The sequence below is a fragment of the Canis lupus genome, chromosome 6 (assembly GCF_048164855.1).
Source record: "Canis lupus baileyi chromosome 6, mCanLup2.hap1, whole genome shotgun sequence".
NCBI classification, from domain to species: Eukaryota; Metazoa; Chordata; class Mammalia; order Carnivora; family Canidae; genus Canis; species Canis lupus.
The window spans coordinates 72813276-72835347 of NC_132843.1; the positions used below are offsets into that span (position 1 = coordinate 72813276).

Below are 22072 nucleotides of genomic sequence, written 5' to 3' on the forward strand. Positions count from 1 at the left end.
ATCTCCCCTAGTATATAGTAGTAATAAGTGATAGAAGGTGATATAATGCCTATAGTACCAAGGGAGGGAGAGGAACACTAACTTTTATAACCAGACTTTATCTATACCACTTTCTCCACAATAAAAGTATCCACCAGCTGAGAATTAAACAGCAGAGAAAGAAAAAGAGTGAATACTTTCAAAAGCCTTTTATGGGGATATGGGAGAAAAGCTCTCTAGAGTTATCTGGACAGTAAGATTTAAGCTATACAGAGCAGAAAGATCTTTCCTTCTTCTTAAAGCATATCGACTCACACTACAGTCTCAAAAGCATGCCTTAGATATGAAAAATAAAAATGTCATCTTCTGATAGTATACAATTCATCTCTGTGTGATATATTAACATTCATGAACAACAGAAAGAAAATTGAACATAATTTAATAGTTTTTTTTTTACTCACAGAAAGGTGGTTCAAATGTTAGTTTACAGAATGTCATATATATATATATATTTTACCATATATATTTAAAAAAATAATGTAACAGAATGGTATAGATAAACAGAACGAAGAAGAAAAGCAGTAATGATACTTACAGCTTTTACCTTGTGAGTCCTTCCTTGTGATGGAGCCTGGACCAAGATCTGGAAACCCGCCAACATTTTCAAAACAGAACTTCTTATTAATATAGAGAAAAAGGAGCAGCATCAAGACAATAAACACCCCAACAGCTGACAAAAATCCAACTGCCTCTGGAGATACTAGAGAAAAAAAAGTCACAGCGGTAAGCATTTCTTCTTCTCTAAGCTACAAATAAGAAGGAAACCCTCACACATATGTTAGACTACTGCCTTAGTTGAATTATACTTTTTAACTGTCATAGTTTACATAGGTTTATAAGAAAAACAAGCTACACAGCTTAATGAGCTGTTCAATTCATTTAACAGTACTTATTCAAATCTAAAAGTTTCTGTATAAATTATACTGGAGCAATCTTAAAAGACAGTAATCTATAAAATAAATAATAAATAAATAAAATATAAAATAAAATGAATATATTTAATCCATTTAAGAGTATTACAAAAATTTTAGCACAAAAATTAGAAAAAATATTTCCCATGCACAGGTATCTTAGCAAAATTTACGAGAACACATATTATTATCTCTAAAAGTTTCAATGGCCCGTTTTATTTAATAAACTCTGGACTTTTGAAAGTTATGGGCTCTATGATTATATTCCAAGAATTATTAAGAGTTAGCAAGTTAACACCATCTCAGGAAGAAGAAACAGCAAGTGCAAAGGTCCAGAGAAAGAGATTACTGTATGTCCCAGAAACACAATGGATCTTTGTTATAATAAACCAGATTCTCAAGAGAATCTGATCTCAAGAGAATACATGAAATAATACATGGAGATTTTGTATAGTAAGAACAACAACAACAAAATCTGCAACTTCTTCAATCCTCAGGCAATCTCTCTTTCAACCTTTGCATTACTTGTCACCATACCAGTCATTTGGAGTTAAACGGGAACTATATTTTTTTTATCCTTCATGCCTTATATTTAAATCTCAAGTATTAGTTAAGAATGAATCCTAAGCCTCAAATATTCTCTACAACCTACAATCTACTCTTTCTTCTTCCACTGCTCCAGCAGCAGCTATAACGTCATCTCCTTCAAGTTTCTTTCTCTAATCAGAAAAGCTATGGCAATTAGCATCTATAACTCATTTGTTTACAATGAAGTCACCAACCAGTCCAATGAAGGACTGTTTTCATCTCCTAACTTTTCATTACTTGTGAAAGCCAGCCATCCCAGGTGTAGAACAGATAACGACGTTATAGTCTATAATGTCATAGTCTATATAGTCTGTATTGTGACAGAGGATGGAGTAGAATGACATTGTCAGGGAAGAAAAGGGACTGAACAGTAGAAATGCAGTCTAAACATCAGGGCCGAGGAACAGATCCTGCTACTAGAAACAAGAAGTAATGCCCAGACATAAGCCCTGACTCTCGTTTTCAGGTTAGAGAACAGTTAGGGGGAAAAAAAACCCTCAGTATTTTAACTTAAAAATCTAAGCTGTATTATCAAAAGCAGTGGCATGCATCAAGCCTAAAGGATAAGGTAAAAATGAAAACAGAAGAATTATCATCAGCAGTTCTAATAGCTAGGAAAGTCCGAAGCAGGACAGGATCTGATAAGAAAAGGCAAAATGCTTAATAAACTCATATTCAATATTACACTCTAAGCACATATGTATAAGGAACTCCCCTTTTAGCCCCTGGTCCAAAATAGACTTGCCAATTTGGTACATTTAAGTGAACACACAGGGTTAGATAATATGCAACCTGAATATCTCCCATCTCTTAAAAGACCAAATGAGAGGAAACATAGCTCACCTCACCTAAGAATGCTAATTATTGCTGATAAAAATAGCAACAAATACATATATATTATATACTTGTGGCTGTTTTAAGCACTTTACATAAAATTTTTAAATCTTCACAATTATACTATTATCCCCATCATAAATTGTGATATGGAGATATATTAAATCATGTTCCCAGCTTGTAAAGTGGAAGACTCAGGATCCAAACTGCTGTCTGGCTACGGGGCCTGTGCTTTTAACTACTGCTTCTCCCGTATTCCTTCTCTCCCCTTCTTGCCTCTTCCTATCTCATCTCAGTCCTTATTTCTATGTTTCTCTTTTCATCTCCCTCCCTCCCATGTGAAAATTTAACCTGGGCGGGGGGGGGGGGGGGGGGACCAGGTATAAAGAAGTATAATATAGGAAGTGCTACAACAGAGGTAAGAATAGAAAGTATTACTGGAACACAAGAAACACTACCTGGAGAAGTTACAAATGCTACAGAGAGGAGATAACACTCGAGTAGGGTATGAAAGATTAATATAACTCTATCAGACAGTGCAAGGGCTGATGAAATAGCACGGTAAAAGATACAAAAACAATGTGCATGGCACTCCATACGCACTAGTGGGCGACGATCATGTCTGTCTTACTCACTTCCACGTTCTCAAAGCACCTCGCACAATGCCACACAGCTGACATGATATAAACATTTGTAAATGAATCAATGAATGAACGTGTGTGTTCAAGAGAGATCCAAAATATACCAGAGTTGCTGAGACTGGAGATAAAAGCAAGATCCAAAATGTCACAGAACCTTGAATACCATCCTAAAGATTTTGTATTTGCAGAACTACATTGCGTAAGACACTTAGAAAACTGGAATAGAGCAGGGAGTGATTAGTGGTAATCCATGAGGAGTTCTTTTTTTAAATTTAAATCCAATTAATTAACATATATAGTGTGTTATTAGTTTCAGAGGTAGAGTTCAGTGATTCATGAGTTGCATATAACACCCAGTGCTCATCACATCATGTGCCCTCTTTAATGTCCATCATCCAGTTGTCCCATCCCCCCATCCTTCCTCCTCTCCAGCGACCCTTGATTTGTTTCCTATGATTAGGAGTATGAGTTCTAAAATGACAGAGAAGAGTGGAGAACTCTAGTTTTTGTTCAAGGAAAACTGATAATAACCTAATCGATTAGATGCAGCATTAGGTAAAGATGAAGAGAAGTTGCAGATAATTCTAGAAGTTTCTAGTTTGTGTGAACGAATTAAAATGAAAGAGTGTAAAGGGAAAGGCATATGGTTTGGGGTGTGAGGGCTAAGAGGGAACTGGAAAGAGAGGCAGATAATGAGTCTAGTTTTTGATACGTTACATTAGAAACATCAGACTATTTCAATGTGGACACCTAATAAAAAAGGGGAAGTATGAGTATAGTGCTCTGATGAAGGCTGGGTTACTTATACAAGATTTAAGAGTTTTGCTCCTTTATTCATCCTATTCCACATGAAAGATTTCACTGACTACACACAAATAGAACTGGCACATTATGGGTAAATCTTATTTTACAAGTTTTTAGATAAATATATACTGTGACTTTGGATAAATTTTTAACAAAAAAAATCTTTCCCCACTAGAGAGAGGAGAAAGATGCCTCAAGTAAATATACTAGTTACACAACTCCTTTTTTATCCATTGCCTGACTAAATGCCCATTTTCTACATTCTTTGAATATATTTCATGTATTTAAATTTTAAAACAGTAATATGGTTGTAGACCAGAAAAAAACTTTTCTAACGGAAAATATTAAAAAGCTTCAGACTTCGATTTTTACCCTTATCTCAGGATTAGAATAATATTTATCTCAAATGACATGATACCATAAACTGGCCAGTAACAGTTCTAAACTTAAAAACATTTGACAAAGGCCACTTGTGCATAAAACTGCTATAGAAAATACACTGAAATTAAAGACACCACCAAAAAAAAAAAAAACCCAAAATAAAATTACACTTAGATCTAATATAAAATATAGAATATAAAAATATTCTATATTTTTATATAGAAAATATATAAAATATATTTTCATTCAGTTTAAGAATTTACCCCTAAAATCTTATTTATATTATGAATATACTTATAAAGCCAGTCTGCAAAGGTGTTCCTAGGATTATGATTAAATTATCTGTAAATAAACCCACTCTTCCCCCAAATTCTAGATTAGCCAATGCAAGCAAGTAAACACTATTGCAAAATGCGTATTACCTTTTAAGGAGGACCTTCAAAATCTATTTAACGGCAAACAGATAATTAGTTTAGGTTAATATTATACATTTGAAGAATTTAATTTTTACTGAATCAAATTTAATTTGAGTTAATCAATGACTCAAAAATTCACTAATACATTACTTTCCCACAATCCAAATTTGTAAAATTCACATGTGATAAACAATAAAACTAAGATCAAATAATAACAATATTAGCAACATCAAATATTGAAGAGTGCTTATTATTTGCTTAGCACATTTTTTTTTTAGTTTTCATTTAAGTTCCAGTTAGTTAACACACACTGTAATATTAGTTTCAAGTGTACAATACAGTGATTCAACATTTCCATATATCACCCGGTGCTCATCACAATAAATGTTTTCCTTAATCCCCATCACCTACTTCACCCATCTCCCACTCAACTCCCCTCTGGTAACCATCATTTTGTTCTCTACAGTTAAATCTGTTTCTTGGTTTTCTTCTCTCTCTCTTTTTTCCCTTTGCTCGTTTTACGCATTTCATTTAGGAGTTACAAGCATTATCCAGCTGAATCTTTAATATAACCCAATTTTACAGATACAGGCATTGAGGCTAAAAAGAGTTAAGCAGGATTTTCAAGATCTTAAAATTATTATTCAGTGATAGAATCTTGATTTGAAGGCAGGCATACTGACTTCTGAGCCAAAGTCTCAAACACTAACCCCTATTGCTTCCTATTTGCCATGCATTGCTATAATCTCTCTTCTTAAAATTTAATGGTCAAAACAACTTTATGATAGGTAAGCACTATACATCATCTTAGTCTTTAGATTAGTAAACTGAGGCCCAGAGACTAATTAGCTTGTCTAATAAGGTCACAAATATAGGAAATGGTAGAATCTGGACTTGAACCCAGACATTCTGACTCCAGAACCCATGTTCTTAAACATCAAGCAATACTGCTTCTTTACATGCCAACCTGCAATATAAAATATAAAGGAAAGCTATGTGATCATAGTAATACAACTTACTATATACATTAAGAGAAAATATTTCATGATTTAGATTTTATGTAGGTTAAAGAATAGCAACTGATTCAAGCTTTCTCAAAGTAAACATAAATTATAAAACTGGAACAATTTTTCTATTCAAGATACTTTCCTAAATATGCTAAAATTAATTATAGAACTATACTTAGAAACCAAAATCAATGGTACATCCTTCTATTACATGCCATGTCTGAAAAGTTAAAAACTAAATGTATCCTATAGAATAATAAGCTTGATATTCATTAGCAATGGTCATTAAAAGTATATACTATTTTTATATAGTCCTATAAAGTCTCTGTGAGCTATATGATCCCCTATATGAAGTATGTAAAGATTATACTGCAACGTTAAAACGTATAATATCTCACCAGGAAATACAAAAAGCTTGTCCAAGATTAATGATTACCTACTAATGTTATATATAGTTAACTGGCTTTATGGTTATCTTTACTATACATTTAGAAATGAATATATATATTTACAAAAGACGAAAAAAACCACTTTTGTCAAAATTCACGTTTCAATAATAGCAATAAAATTCATTTTAATTTCTACAGATAAATTGGTCATAGGAGGAAAATGATGAAATTAGGCTTAAAAAGTAAAAGCAGAAGCAAATCCATTTTGGCTCTGAATGTATTGCAGAACTCCCTTAAATTCTGCTTTCCATTTTGTCACAAAGAAAACATCTCTGTAAGTTTTATGAGAAAAATACTAGTATATACATAAAAATAAGTATAAGGAAGATACTTATTTATTGAGCTTTTGTATTTTCAATTAAGTTATTTGTGCTCTTAAGTTTATCTGTATCAAAACAAATTAATTACAAATGTTATATTTATATTTGTAAGTTGAATTTTATAAAACTATTCTATTAATCATATTTTAAATGCAAAATTAAACAAAAAAGTACCCATGCTTCTTATAATTCTTTTAAAAAGAAGGATTAAAGAGAACCACTTACAATTTGTATTATAAGGTCTGTATTGCTGATCTGTCTTACTTGGCATGAAACACTAGTCCTCTAATTACATGTCATGGAGACCTTAATAATTCATTTAATAGATGTAATTCTATCTCTTGAATAAAATGTGAATTATACAAGAAGTCAACTTTCATTTTAGGAGAAATATTTGGTTACTATTTAATAAGTCCTGAATATTTTTTCTGATATTCTAACCAGAAAAATCCCACAATTTGTGTTGCTCTGGTTTGGACATAAAATAAAACATTTATCGGTATTTCTAAGAAACAATGTAGGAAAATAAAAAGATTAACCTGATATGCTTATATCTCCTTTTAGAATATCTCAGTTGCTTCTACAGATAAAGCCTTCCTTAGAATTTTTTATATTACAATCTAAATAACACAAAACTGGAATGATACATAATTGTTAAGTTTAGATTTCATTAACAAATCTAACAGTAAAAAGTGAAAAAAAGCATTTACTCATAAGTGACATAATTCCCTGCTGAGTAACTTTAAGGGTTAAGAGGGGAAGGCACAGATGGCCGTGATGTGAGACACTGCCTAAAATCTTACAAACAAAAGGACTGCCCTCTGGGAGAAAGGTATCTGACAAGGTTGATTAAACAGATGATATCCAACTTGTTTTAAATGTCAAACTATCAATAAATTGAACCAATATTTCCTATAAGTACCATGCAAAACACTGAAATTTCATTCAAATATCACAACAGTGAAAAATCCTAAATCAGTCTTTTAAAAAATTGGGAAAAAAACCACAAACATTTATTAAGTATGGAAACCAAATACATAATATATTTAAACCATATGCCTCATACTTAGACTTGATAATAATATACTTAAACGTACACTTAATAAACACAATATATTAAATCAAATACTTAACATTAAAATTCAAACATTCTCTGGAAGTTATTTTTCTTCAAATACACTCTTATTTAAGGAAGGCTTCAAATTACAATTCCAATGAAGTTTAGATTCAGACAAACTTACTTTCCTGGCAAACCTGGATGGAGCAACGGCGCTGTGGTGGCTCAGTTGGTAAAGTGCCTTCTTTCGACACAGGTCAGGATCCCAGGGTCCTGGGATCAAGCCTGGAGTTGGGCTCCTTGCTCAGCGGGGAGCCTGCTTCTCCCTCTGCCTCTGCCCCTCCCCACTTCTTGCACGCTCTCTCTCCAAGAAATAAATTTTTTAAAAAATTTGCATAAAGTAAAGCAGAGTCATTCTTTTGAACAATAAATTAGGGTTAACTGCCTCAAAATTTTCACTGTCTATTCAATGTGTATAAATTCCTCCAAAATTATCTGAGTGATGAATGGTACAGGCAAACAGAGGGTCACTTCTTTCTGTCCTTTGCCAATGATTCTTTGCTCTTCCTTTTTAGTTAGATCTTCATTGCTGAGTTACTACTGTAAGTAAGATTTTGAAAAATCAACACCAACTGCAGAGGAATCTTCTAGATAAAGTCAATTTATGAAGTCAAACAAGTTTCAGATATGCTTATTTTCAGGCTTTAATGCTAAACCACCAAATTCTGATAAATGGAAATTGGTTTCTCTCTAATCTTAGACACCACCTTCCTCCTACATTCTCATGTTATGTCAATACTAGCTCCGTTCTTTGAAAACATTTTTGTTTTTATACATTTTTTTCAAAGTTTACTGAGACGTAACAATAGAAAATTATACATGTAAGGTACAACTTGATGATCTGATACACATGTAGGTTGTAAAATAATCACAATCAAGGTAATTACTATATACATCACTTCACATAGGTATCCCTTTTTTCCTTTTTGTGGTGAGAAGGCTTAAGATCTATTCTCTTAGCAATGTTAAGATAGTTTGTACAGTTAATTCTAGTCACATTGTTTTCCATTAGAACTGATTAATCTTGTATAGCTGAAACTTTGTACCATATCTTCCCATTTTTCCCCCACCCTGAGCCCCTGACAACCACCATTCTATTCTCTGCTTCTACAGGTTTGACTATTTTAAATTTCACATATAGGTGACATCGTGCAGTCTTTGCCTTTCTGTTTGGCTTATTCCACTTAGCATAGTGTCCTTCAGGTTTATCAATATTGTCACAAAGGCAGGATTTTTTCTTTATTAAGGCTGAGTAATATTCCATTGTATATAAACATCACATTTTATTTATCACTTCATCTACCAAGAGATGTTTAGGTCGTTTCCATATCATGGCTGTTATGAGTAAGGCTGAAATGAACATGGAAGTGCAGATGTCTTTTAGAGACTCTGGATTCATTTCTTTTGGATATATATACTCAGAATTGCTTTTGCTGGATCATAGGGTGGTTTTATTTTTATGTCCTTTGCCAATGATTCTTTGCTCTCCCTTTTCAGTAAGATCTTCATCGCTGAGTTACTATAAGTAAGATTTTGAAAAGTCAACACCAACTGCAGAGGAATCTTCTAGTTAAAGCCAATTTATGAAGTCAAGTAAGTCAAGTATGCTTATTTTCAGGCTTTTTTTTTTTTTTTTTTTTAAGAAAGTTCACAGTGTTTTCCATAATGGCCGTACCAATTTATATTCCCGCTAACGATGTACAAGTGTGTGTATATTTATGGTTATTTCTTTCTGTTGAATTGCCTCTTTTATCATTATATAATGAAATTTGTGTTGAGAGGCAGTTTTAGAGTCTATTTTGTCTGATCTAAGTATAGTCATTCCTGCTTTCTTTTGCTCACCATTTGCATGAAACACATTTTTCCATCTCTTCACCTTCAGCCTGGATGTGTGTTTAAATCTAAAGTGAAGCTCTTGTCAACAGCATACTGCAAAATCTTGTCTTTTTACTCACTCAGCCACTCTATGTCTTTTGACTGTTGAGTTTAACCCATTTGCGTTAAAAGTAATTATTGACAGGTAAAGATTTACTATGGAAATTTTGTTATTTTTTTCTATTATGCAGATATTTTATCCTTCTCTTCCATTCTTGCTGGCTTCCTTTGTTATCTGATTATATTTGTAGTAATTTGCTTTCATTTTTTTCTTTATCTTTTGTGTATCTATTACAGGTTTTACCTTTGTGGTTAGCTTGAAGCTAGCATAAAATATATAGCAGAATCATCTATTTTAATTAACAATTTAACTTCAATTGCATACAGAAACCCTACATTTTTACTCCCATTGTGTTCTTAAAGTCAGACTTTGATTTTTACATAGTGTATCCATTAACAAAATTTTTATTCATGCTTTCATATTCTTTTATGTTGATACTTAGTGAATTTTTGTTTCAATCTGAAGAACTGCCTAATGTATTTCTTGTATAGTAGATGTTGTGATGACAAACTTCCTTGGCTTGTCCAAGAAAAATGTTATCTTGCCTTCATTTTTAAAGAATGATTTTTTTTTTTTTTTAGGTATTGTATTCTTGGTTGGCAGGGTTTTCTTCCTTAAGCTCTTTGAATACATCATACTCTCTCCTGATCTGCAAAGTTTCTGCTGAGAGACCTATGGTGGGGTGAGGGAGTTCTCTTCTCCTGTATGCAGAATTCTTTTTGTCCTTGACTTCTGACATTTGACTATAATGTGTCTCAGTATAGTCTTCTTTGGGTTGATCCTATTTGGGAACATCTGAACTTCATGAATCTGGATGTCCATTTCCCTACTCAGATTTGGAAACTGGAAAGTTTTAGTCACTATTTCTTTAAATAAGCTTTCTGTACCATCTCTACTTCCCACCCTCTGCCATATGGAACATCTGTAATGAGTATATTGTTTCCCTTGATGGTGTCTCATAAATCCTATAGACTTTCTTCACTGTCAATCATCCTTTTCCCCTTCTTTTCTTCTTACTGGGCAATTTCAAATATTGCTGGAGTCTTCCTGCTATCATTTACCCCAATGGGTGGGTGGGTGGGACAGTTGTAGTCAAGGGTATCTCTTGGCATTGGGGCATACATGACTACAGCAGTGGTACCAGTGTCCTAGACATGGGTGTGCCTACCATATACATGGCAGTGCCAGTGCCTAGGATACAAGTACAGGCAGATCAGCTGCAGTACCAGTGTCCAAATACATATGGAGCCAAAATCTGGTGCATGAACACAGTAGCACCAGGACGGGGAAGTGAGGAAGACGGAGGTGTTGACCCCAGTCTGGGAGGGGGTAGGAGCAAAGAGATGGCTCTATTTCCAGGGGTTCAAGGAGAGATGTAGGGATGACTCCTTTGAGAGGACTTGGTGGTGTAAATTCTGGGCAGCTTCATTAGCTGGGGTCATTGGTGACAAAGATTTTGGAGGTCACCAATGGCAAAGACTGGATGTTTCCATGACAGTGGTGAGAGCTACAGGGTTCTTCATTGACAGTGGTGAAAGCTGCTGACATCTTCCTCCTCTTCTTTCACCCCTGAGGGGAGGTACCAGCTGAAAAGATCCCTCTTGGTGGCAAGCTGTGCCAAAGAGGAGGTAAAATGGTTCCTATACTTTTCTATGTGACTCTTCTCAGTTTGTGTGCTCCACTGGACAGCTGCAACTTCCCTATTGTACTCTACTACTGTCCTAAAGCTATTTGCATCAAAAGTTGTTTAATCATTGTTTTTGTCAGGGGGGTGAGTGTTGGGATTTCTTAGTCCCTCATCTTATTGATACTGGTCTCTCTACATCTCTTCCTGGAGTGATGAAACATCCTTTGTTCATCCTAAAAGCTTTGTTCACCCTAAACTTGATCCAGTTTGAGGTGACACAGCCTTTTCCAAAAACACTATACAGTTTAAAACATGGATTTACTGTGTCTGAATACATATGTATGCAATCAAAATTCCACTTGCCTTAACAGCAATGTTTTCTTAGTACTACTAAACAGGCCCCACACACTTCAGTTAGTGGTAATAAGGGCTCATCATCATACGGTGCCCCTACTTCCATAAAGCAATTTTCAAGTTAAGGATTACTTAATTAAGGACTGAGGATTACTTAATCCTTAACTTGCATTCTCAATGTATATTGAATAATTGAATTAAAAATGTGGAGCCCCATTTTCAAGGTGATCTCTTTCTACCCTTACACACACACACACACACACACACACACTGGATATAATGACAGCAAAAATATTTGAAATTTTATTTTATTTTATTTTAAAGATTTATTTATTTATGCTAGACACAGAGAGAGAGGCAGAGACACAGGCAGAGGGAGAAGCAGGCTCCATGCCGGGAGCCCGATGCGGGATTCGATCCCGGGACTCCAGGATCATGCCCTGGGCCAAAGGTATGCGCCAAACCACCGAGCCACCCAGGGATCCCAATATTTGAAATTTTAAAGGAAAATTACTCCAAAAGCTTTGCAAAAGAGCTCTAACACATTCCTCTACTTTTGGCTGCAGAGTGTGTTACTGAACAACCACTGAACAAGCATGGCAGTTCTGGGGCAGAATCAAGTAGGAAGCAGTCTGTCTTGGTCCTCAGAGGTTGTACATACAAATTTCAACTCATTAAAGTAGATAATAACCTCAACTTAAAATATTTTATAAAATAAGGAGCGGTGCTGCAAATGAACCAATGACCTATAACAAAATCAGCATTAATCACATGGCTGAAGAAAGAAATTGCCAACCAGAAAGAGAAAAGATAAGAAATGGAATGATGAAATTGAAAAATAGAATTTGTTCATTGACACATCTTTCAGAAGTGTCTATTTTAGTGGGAGATTGAGGGAAATATATAATTAAATTGACAATAAAGCAAAATAAAATTTTCTGAAATTTAAAAAATATATGCAGAACTTTAAGAAACCTTCCTGGTTTTAGCAAGTATCTTTGTGTGTTCATGAGAGATAGATGTTCTCTTTTCTATCAGTGGAAAAGTCTGAGAAGTACTAACTGTACATTAACGTATTCAATAAATACTAAGCAATAAGAATGAAGCCTGAGAAAGACAAATGTGGTTCCTGAACTCAGAGACTTAATAAAGAAAGTGTAAAGGGGCACCTAACCTTGACTAAGAAGATAAGAGAAGACCTCCTGGAATAAGTGACTCCTACTAAAATATAAAGTAAAAATATAAAGAATCTAGACTAAAATATAAAGAATCTAGAATAAGAAAGAGCAAAGGGGCAAAGTGGGGGCCGGAGGGTGGAGAAGAATATTGTCAGTGAAAAGGCCCAGAAGCAAGAGATAATGACACAGCTAAGGGAATAGAATAAGGCAGGAGAGTACACAAGAGCAAAATCTTGAAAGATCTTATAAAAATTGTTAAGGAGTTTGAACTTTATCCTGAAGACAATGAGGACTCAATAAAATATTTCAAGCATGGAAATGATAAGATAATTCTGGTGTACAAGTAAGGATAGGAATGAAGGACTAGTAAGAGGCAGTTTATGAACTGCAGTAACCCAAGTAAGAAGTGATGATAGCCTGACATGCTAGGTGCCTCAACTAAACAGGCTGGAAGAGAGGGGCTCTTCTTAGAGCCTACTATTTAGGCTGTCTCACATATACAAACTAGGAAATATAAAAACAGACATATAATGTCCCATATTAATTTTTATTCAAATTTTAAAAGATTTTAAAAATTCATTTGACAGAGGGACTACAAGCATGGGGAGCAGCAGGCAGAGGGAGAGGGAGAAGCAGACTCTCCACTGAGCAGGGAGCCCGATGTGGGGCTTGATTCCAGGACTCTGGGATCATGACCTGAGCCTAAGGCAGATGGCTTATATGACTGAGCCACCCCAGCGCCCCTGTCCTATATTAATTTTTAAAAAGCTTTCTCTGTATTTGCTCCATTAATGCTTCTATTTCAAGTGACAAAGAGAGAACTTCCAATTCATGGCATTGTATCACTATCATCTAACATAACATTAAAGTACTTATTGATTTTATGAATATATTAAAAAGGTAGAAGTGGGCAGCCCCAGTGGCCCAGCGGTTTAGCGCCGTCTTTGGCCCAGGGTATGATCCTGGAGACCCGGGATCGAGTCCCACATCGGGCTCCCTGCATGGAGCCTGCTTCTCCCTCTGCCTGTGTCTCTGCCTCCTCCACCCCCGCCCTGTGTCTGTCATAAATAAATAAATAAATAAATAAATAAATAAATAAATAAATCTTTTTTTAAAAAAAAGAAAAGGTAGAAGTCCACACACATGCTTTACCAAATAATCTTCCCTGTATAAAAATCAGATTAATATTCAAGCAAGTAAAATACAGACTGTGGTTAAATGCCAAACGCTATTGTTTTATAAGAACAACCATGACAGTTATGTAAGAAAATATTAACACAAGTTATCAAAATACCAACTTTCAATTATCTGGAAAAACATGAGATACTAAGGAGCGATCTGTGAGTCTCAACGAAATATATCAGATAACTTGTTAATTTCTTTCTGTGAAAGAATGACTCACGTTTGTCAAGGAAAACACGGATGATGTCTGGCTTCCTTATATAACTCTCACAATTTTCTCTAAAATGAAATTTCAGTTTAATCAACAAACTTACAGATAAGATCTAGATTCCAGATGAAAGATTTGAAAGTCCATCAAGGAAGTCACCTCATAGTAGGCCATACCACATAGGCTCTCTCTCAGGCAAGCACTTGCATGAGACCTAGTTTTGCACTTTTTTTTTTTTTTTTGCCTTGTGCCAACCTTTCTGGGTTATCACATTTGGCTTTATTGGTATCTAGGTCTAATGCCAAAGAGGCCATGTGAGTCACTCCCTCCCTAATTGTCTCTTTTTCTGGAGAAGCAACTTGAAGTCAGGGAAGAGCAAACAGCTGTGTATGTAACTGTTTAGACAGATTGAAAGAATGAATATACTATACAAAAGGGCAGAAGATTACATTCCAAGCTCAAGGACTCATAATTAGTTTAAAGAGAATCACTCTATAAAACTGTGTTACTTAATACCTTTACCTAACCTGAATGAAGGAATTGAGAATATGTTCATTAATTTTGTAGAAGGTCCTACAAACTAGGCTGGGCACAGTTGCTAATTCACACAAACAAAAATACATATTAACAAAGTAATACATCAAAACAAAAAGAAGATCAATATGGATAATTGCAAGTTACTATCCCACTAGGGGCCAAACACTGATAAAGGTTAATGAAAATACTGGTTCAGTAAAATGTATCAGGAACAAAGGTTTCTAACAGGTGAAAATTAAGCCTTCTATTACACTATCAGATTTCTATTAAAGCAGTATGGTCTCCAAATTCAAAATATAATCGAGAGAAAAAAAATATAATCGAGAACACTAAAAAGGTTCAGAGAAGAGTAATTAAATTCACTATACATATATTAAAAGCCTTATGCCAAAGGTGAAATTACTTTATACTGCAGAAAAAAATGGTAAAGTGTTTATCAAAGGAGTTAGTATATACAGATCAACTGGACAAAATACAGAACTCTGAGATTATAAAAAAGACAGTGACCTTTAATGATAGTCTAGAAGGTTGACTACATAAATACTATTTAACTTTGTGGATTAAAAATTAAAACAGGCTATCCACAAAAAGAGGAGTATAACATTTATAGGACTCCGATTAATAATTTGCTTGAGAGAAAAGCTAAGGAGATCCTATTTTAAATCCCAAATGGCTAAGGTTAAAAGTGCATATTCATAAAGGAATTTTGACAATTTTCAAAACTGAGAAATAAATTACTGGTGATGGGTGATAATTATAATTGTATAAAAACACTAAAGTGGATCCAGTAACTCAGAAAAGTTAAAATGAAAGAAGAACACAATGGATTTGGAGACTATTTCACAATGAGGAACAAATCAAAAGGCAGAAGAAAAACAAACAAAAAAACATTTGTCAATGAAACTGAGTTAACCAAAGAAAATATTTTAATAAAGAAAACTGATATTTGTAAGGATATGGCAATAGTTACTGAATTTTAGGGGAAACTGGTTCGGACGTCACAGAACACAAATAGGATATAGATAGAATGGTTCCCTTTACAGAAACTTTTAAAATCCTGCTAAACATTTCTTGTTTTGCAATTTTGAATACCCGCTGCTGGGAGTCTAAGCAAAGTTCTAGATCTCTGCTAGTACAAAGCCCTGGAGGCCAGGTCAGGCCTATTAACAACTCTGACCAGTAGGTGAAAGGGAGGGAATCAACCTCCTCCTCTCATATTCTTTCCTCTTTTATTGAAGTCTCTCCCCTTCATTCTTCTCCAAATTCAGGTGAATGACAGTCAAACCTCATAAAACCATTTGAAAATTATTTCCCATCTTTTTTCCTCCTCTCAACACACAAAGACTATGTATTTTTCCACTAGGCCTTTAGCTTCAACTCAGTTAAAACATTCCTAAAGGAAGCAGGATGTCTCTGAGAACTAGATTTTAATTAACTTTGATACTTTTTAGAATATTACTTTGGACAAGTCACTATCTTTTAGTTAAATGGATGACTGAAGTTAATTATTAATGAAGTTTGCCACATTATCCTCCTAGATCTTTAGAGTGAAAAGATCAAGAGATGAAAGGGATTGGGGTATGTAATAGAATAGTAATTCCTTTGTATGTTTTATATGCAAATAGTCTTTACAGTTAAAAGAAGAGAATCAGAGACCCTGAAAAATCATTGTTAAAAACTAAAAACAGCTTTTACTAATTGTCCAAGATCAATTGCTGATTACTTTCTAATCGGGAATGATTTTTTAAAATTTATCCTTTATATTTACTTTTTTTGATTAATTAAAATTCCTTTTTTAAGTTCTTTATTTCGATTCCAGTATGGTTAACGTACGGTATTATATTAGCTTTAGGTGTACGATATAGTGATTCAACGCTTCGAAACATCACTCATCACAAGTGTGCTCCTTAATCCCCATCACCTATTTAACCCATCCCTCCACCCACTCGCCCCACCCCATCCTGTAACCAACAGTCTGTTCTTTTTTGGAGAAATGTCTGTTCATGTTTTCTGCCCATTTTTAAAAGAGAAAGAGAGTGGGAGGAGGGGCAAAGGGAGAGAATCTTCAAGCAGTCCCTCCACTGAGCATGGAGCCTGATGTGGAGCTTGATCCCACAACCCCTGAGATCATGATTCAAGCTGAAACCAGGAGTTGGACACTCAACTGACTGAGCCACTCAGGTGCCCTGCTCATTTTTTATTTGGATTATTTCCTGGGGAGTTGATTTTTATAAGTTCTTTATATATTTTAGATACTAACCCTTGATCAGATATGTTGTTTGCAAACATTTTCTCCCATGAAACGTAATTTCTAAGATAGTGTTGTTGATTTATATTGTCATAATAATTGCAATATGTCTCAGGTTCTTCTTTCACTCCGTTTTCCCACATACTTGAGATTGAACTGCTCTCCTCTGCCATCCTTCCCTCTTCACTTGACTTTGCCAATTTGAATCTCATACTTTCCAGGATCCTGCTCATAAGTGGACTCCCTTAGAAAGGCCTCTCAGGGCAGCCCGGGTGGCTTGGCGGTTTAGTGCCTGCCTTTGGTCCCTGGAGACCCGGGATTGAGTCCCGCGTCGGGCTCCCTGCATGGAGCCTGCTTCTCCCTCCGCCTGTGTCTCTGCCTCTCTCTCTCTCTCTCTCTCTCTCTCTCTGTGTCTCTCATGAATAAATAAATAAAAACTTTAAAAAAAAAAAAAAAGAAAGGCCTCTCAGACTTTAAAGATGGGCAAGAGGTCTTAAGTATACACTCCCATGGTGCCCTGAACATGACCCTTTCATAGCACATATCACAATGGATCAAACTCCAAGTTTACTTGTCTCCTCCAAGACAGCTCCTTGAAGGCAAGGACTTTCCAAAACGTCACTGGTTACCTTCTGAATGCGGAGTACAATAGTGGTAGTACTCAGTATTTCTTTTAGGAATGAGGCATAAATTTGTTCCATAAAAAAATTACAATCTATGCTCAAAAAATTCACATTCACACATTTTACTTACAAATTTGAAACTGATAAGTATAATGTAATGGTTTAAAGGAAACAAGTTAAGGAGCATTGCCAGAAAGTGATTGGTCAACAAGCAGCTTTCCAGGATAGCATTATCTTTGATGAGTTTATCACTGTCTAATAGCTTGTGCTCATTTTTAGAAGTCAAAAGCCTATCTTTTATCAGGGCCTAGAGGTCCTGTATGAGGGAAAAAATCAAAGGCATAGAGGTGATCAATCTATCTTTTAGATTCTGGTACATAGTAGCCAAATTCACATGGGGATAGGATATCTGAACAACTTTTAAAACATACACTGGCAAAAACTCTTTTAGAATACTAGGAATGTTTATAGAATGTCAAATCAGGACACTCATCTTCTTGGTATCAGAGTACCTAAAAAACCTGAAACTAAAAAGTTGTGTGGTGAGCACAGAATAAAAGCCTATCCGGTGATGCTTTATCAGACATCAAGAATTTGAAACTAAAATTAAAATGAAGTGGTAGTGGTACAGGGATAGACAACAGGCCAATAGTACAGAATAGATAGGCCAAAAACAGACACATGCACGTAGGGATTCTGATGTATGACAAAGATGGCTGCACAGCAATGGGGATAAATCATCTTTTTAATACACTGTGCTGGAAATATGAGGGGGGAAATGAATTTACATACAAATCGATGCCACATAGATTATAGATCTAAATGTGAAAAGCTTTTGCCAATAAGTCTTTTAGAAAAATGTACAAAGACTCATCTTCACAACCCCAGGGTAAAGAAGGATTTCTTATTAAACAAGATACAAAGAGAACTACAAAGGAAAATATTGATAAACATGACTACATTAAAATTTATAATTTCTGATCATCGATAGATACCATACAATGAAAAGGCAAGTTGAAGAATGGGATGTTTGCAACACATATAAGGGAAAAAAAGGCTCATGTCTAAAATATATAAAGAATGCCTACAAATTTATACATATAATATGTAACATAAATATATAATTTTAAAAAGTGGACAAAATTTTGATGAGGCTTATCACAAAGGATGAAATAAAAATGGCCAATAAACATTACACAAAGCCGTTTAACTTTGTTATTAATCAGTAAAGTGCAAATTAAACCATGATGCACTACCACTATTCCAAAATGACCAAACTTTAAGTCTGTCAATACCAAGTATTCACAGGAAAAGTGGAGCAGCTGGAAATCTTACAAACTGGTAAAAGTCTGATGACTGGTACATTTTTTTAAAAAAATCATGGTACAAACGGTCCTTGACTTACAATGGTTCAACTTACAATTTTTCAACCTTATTGTGGTATGAAAGTGATAGGCATTCAGTAGCCATTTCACTGAATTTTGGGGGGGTTTTTTGTTTTTTACAGATTTATTTTTTTTATAAATTTATTTTTTATTGGTGTTCAATTTGCCAACATATAGAATAACACCCAGTGCTCATCCTGTCAAGCGCCCACCTCAGCATTGCACTGAATTTTGAATCTGGATCTTTTCCTGGTCTAGTGGTAAATGGTACAACACTCTCCCATGATGCTGGCCAGTGGCACATGATCATAAAGGTAAACAACTGGTAACTTACAACCATTTTGTACCCACACAACCATGTTGTTTTTGATTTTCAGTACAGTATTCAGTAAGTTATGTGAGATATTCAGCATTTTACTATAAAACAGGCTTTGTAATAGAGGACTCGGCCCAACTGTAGGCTACTCTAAATGTTCTGAGCATATTTAAGGCAGGCTAGGGTAAGCTATGCTCAGTAGGTTAAGTGCATTAAATGCATTTTGACTTGCAATATTTTCAACTTATGATGGGTTTATTGGGATGGAATGCCACCGTACGTTGAGGAAGATCCATATATCCACACATGAGCATATAATACAGCCTTTTTTTTTTCATATAATACAGCCTTAAAATGAATGAACCTGTTACATGCAACAAAATGAATCACATAACCATGAGGTTGAGGAAAAATAAGGCTGGAGTGCATACTGCAAGATTCCAATATGAAGCTAAAAACAGGAAAAACTGACAGGTAGTAAAACCATGAAGAACAACAGGAAGTGATTTCCATAAGAGCAGAAGGGTAGGGGGTGGTAACCAGGAAGCGCATTTATGCGGGACTCCTAGAGGAATAGCAGCCTTCTACTTTACGTCAGTCTTTACTTTAAATACTATTTTTTACGTCCATTGTGTTTCAAATAAAAAGAAAACTGACACAACGAACAGTCCTTAGGGGCAGTTTATAGGGGTTATAGTGATATCAGATAATTTTTTTCAGTTCTGCAAGAGCTCCTAACTGGACTACCTACTTCTAATCCTGTACCTCTTTGTCTATTCTCATTCAGGATCCAGAACGAGCCCTTCAAAACTCAGAATTAAATGTCCTCTGCTCAAAACTTTGGGATGGCTCCCATATCTTATGATCTGCCTATTACTTTTCTGACCTCATTTCCTCCCACTTCCCTGCTAGCTCATTCTGCTTCAGTCACACAGGATGCTTTAATATTCCTCAAATATTAGCCAGCTTGTTTTTCCCTGGCTGTTAGCTCTGCTTGCATGGCATTTTCCAAGCTATTCACATAGATAATTCTTTTACCTCCTGCAAGTCTCTGCTTAAATGTTACCTTCTCAATGAGAGCAACTTTGTCACAGTCTTATTTAAAAATGCAATCCATTACCACCCACACCTCCCACTTTCCTTGTTCTGTTTTCCATAACTTCAAAAGTACCAAGTAATTTAATTTTGCTCTTTGTTTATTGTCTCTCTTCCCCAACTAGAATGTAAGCACCAAAAAGACAAGATGACAGATATTTTCATATCTGTGAAAACAAATGCTTATTTTTTATGAGATTTGGGATGGATTGTTATGCAGCATTACTGCAGCAGAAGTTGATCTCTATGCTTACAAACATAAATGTAAAAAATTAATATTAAAACCAAATCCAGAAATGCGTGGAGAAATAATACATCAAGACAAAGTTGACACAAAGAATCCACCAAAAATATATAGCAAACAAAACGAATGATAATACATTACAACCCAAAAGTATTCACTTTAAAATCAGGAACATAGCAAAGCTGCTGACTACCACTGCATCTTTTCAGAATTGAAGAAGAGATCCTAGGGTATCTCAGATTCAAAACATTAATTTCTAGTCTTCTTGAGGTTCAGTGAAAAGAAGAATCATTGATCTTCTATGATAGTAGACAATTTTGGAGGCTAATGAAAACAATTTTGGAGGCTAATGGAAACATAATCCAGTCTTAAATGCTGTGCTTTTAATCACAAAAGGCTGAAAATGATGAAGTATTCAACTAAAGAAATTTTGAAAAGAAGGCATAAAATAGCCCTAAAGAAAGTAAGAGGAGGAAAAAATGAAAATAAAGCATCAATTAATTCATAAAAGCAACAGTTCCTAGATTTTGTTGGGTGTATGAGGAGGGGAGGGAGATTAAAAGAAAATATATAAACCTTTAGCAAGTCTAATCAATAAGTACAACAAAACATTAACTCACGGCTTACTCTAATCATGCCCTGTGCCAAGTATTTTACAGGTAGTATTTCACTCAACTTTCACAACAACCCTGCCCTTGAAGAAAAAGAAACTAAAACTTGATGAATTGAATAATTTCACAACCCTGTGAAGTATTCACAGGACTGTTAAGTGGCACAGTCAGGATTCAAGCAAAACCTTATTTAATTGGGATCTCACTGCCTGAACCAACATATCATTTAAAAATACAGAATATGAGAAAACAAAAACAAAAACAAATGCCAATAAATTCCAGAATACTATACATGAGAACTAGAATATAACCACGGAGATATTTAAAATTGTAAAGACTAATACTTTGAACACCTCAGCACAGATACTTTTCCAAATGTCTATGAAATCAGAATAAAATATAAATTTTAATTATCGAAGAACTACCTTAAATAAGAGTAACAGGCCTAAAAGGATACACAAAGAAGTTTTCAAATACGTTCCAGGACAGAAGATAAAAAGTTTCCTCATTTATTTTTCAAAGTTAGCCTGATTCTGATACCAAAATTGGACGAAAAGCACCCTACAAAACATTATAAATTAGGGGGTGAAAACTTGAATACATTCAGAGTCAACTGGTAAAATAAGTGAGTGATTCTAATTGGATAAAAGAGTATGATCAGACATAGAAAATGAGAGAAGGCTCAAATTACCATTATCAGGACAGAAAACAGGTATCACTATATGCTCTGTAGACATCGAAAAGACAATAAAAAGCATGCTGCAGACAATGCTATAAACCTAAATTTCACAATATGGTGAAAAAGGTACACACTATACACTATTATAAAATAAATAATTTGAATAGTTCTTTAATTACTAAAGAAATTGATTCATAATTTAAAAAGCTATTGAATAAGATATTTTCAAGTCCAGAAAGGCTTCACTGGAGAACACTAAACATTTAAAGACTTAACACCAATTCTACATAATCTTTTCCAGAAAACAAAAGAGGATAAAATATTTCTCAATTTATTTTATAC

The 22072-nt window shown here is 34.7% G+C and overlaps 1 protein-coding gene across 7 annotated transcripts in view; it reads right to left on the bottom strand.

The window, feature by feature from the left end:
- Nucleotides 1-22072, bottom strand: part of SYT14 (synaptotagmin 14) — a 211357-nt gene that overhangs the window by 141889 nt on the left and 47396 nt on the right. For 3 of the 7 annotated variants that reach the window (XR_012033232.1, XM_072831177.1, XM_072831176.1), the window contains exon 1: nucleotides 575-699. Coding sequence is in view for 4 of the 7 variants with exons in the window: in XM_072831178.1 (XP_072687279.1) it covers nucleotides 575-739 (165 nt within the window). In the remaining 3 variants the exon portion in view is untranslated. Of the gene's footprint in view, nucleotides 1-574; nucleotides 740-22072 lie in introns of those variants that run through there. The other 4 variants (XM_072831178.1, XM_072831180.1, XM_072831182.1 and 1 more) reach the window with 2 other exon arrangements.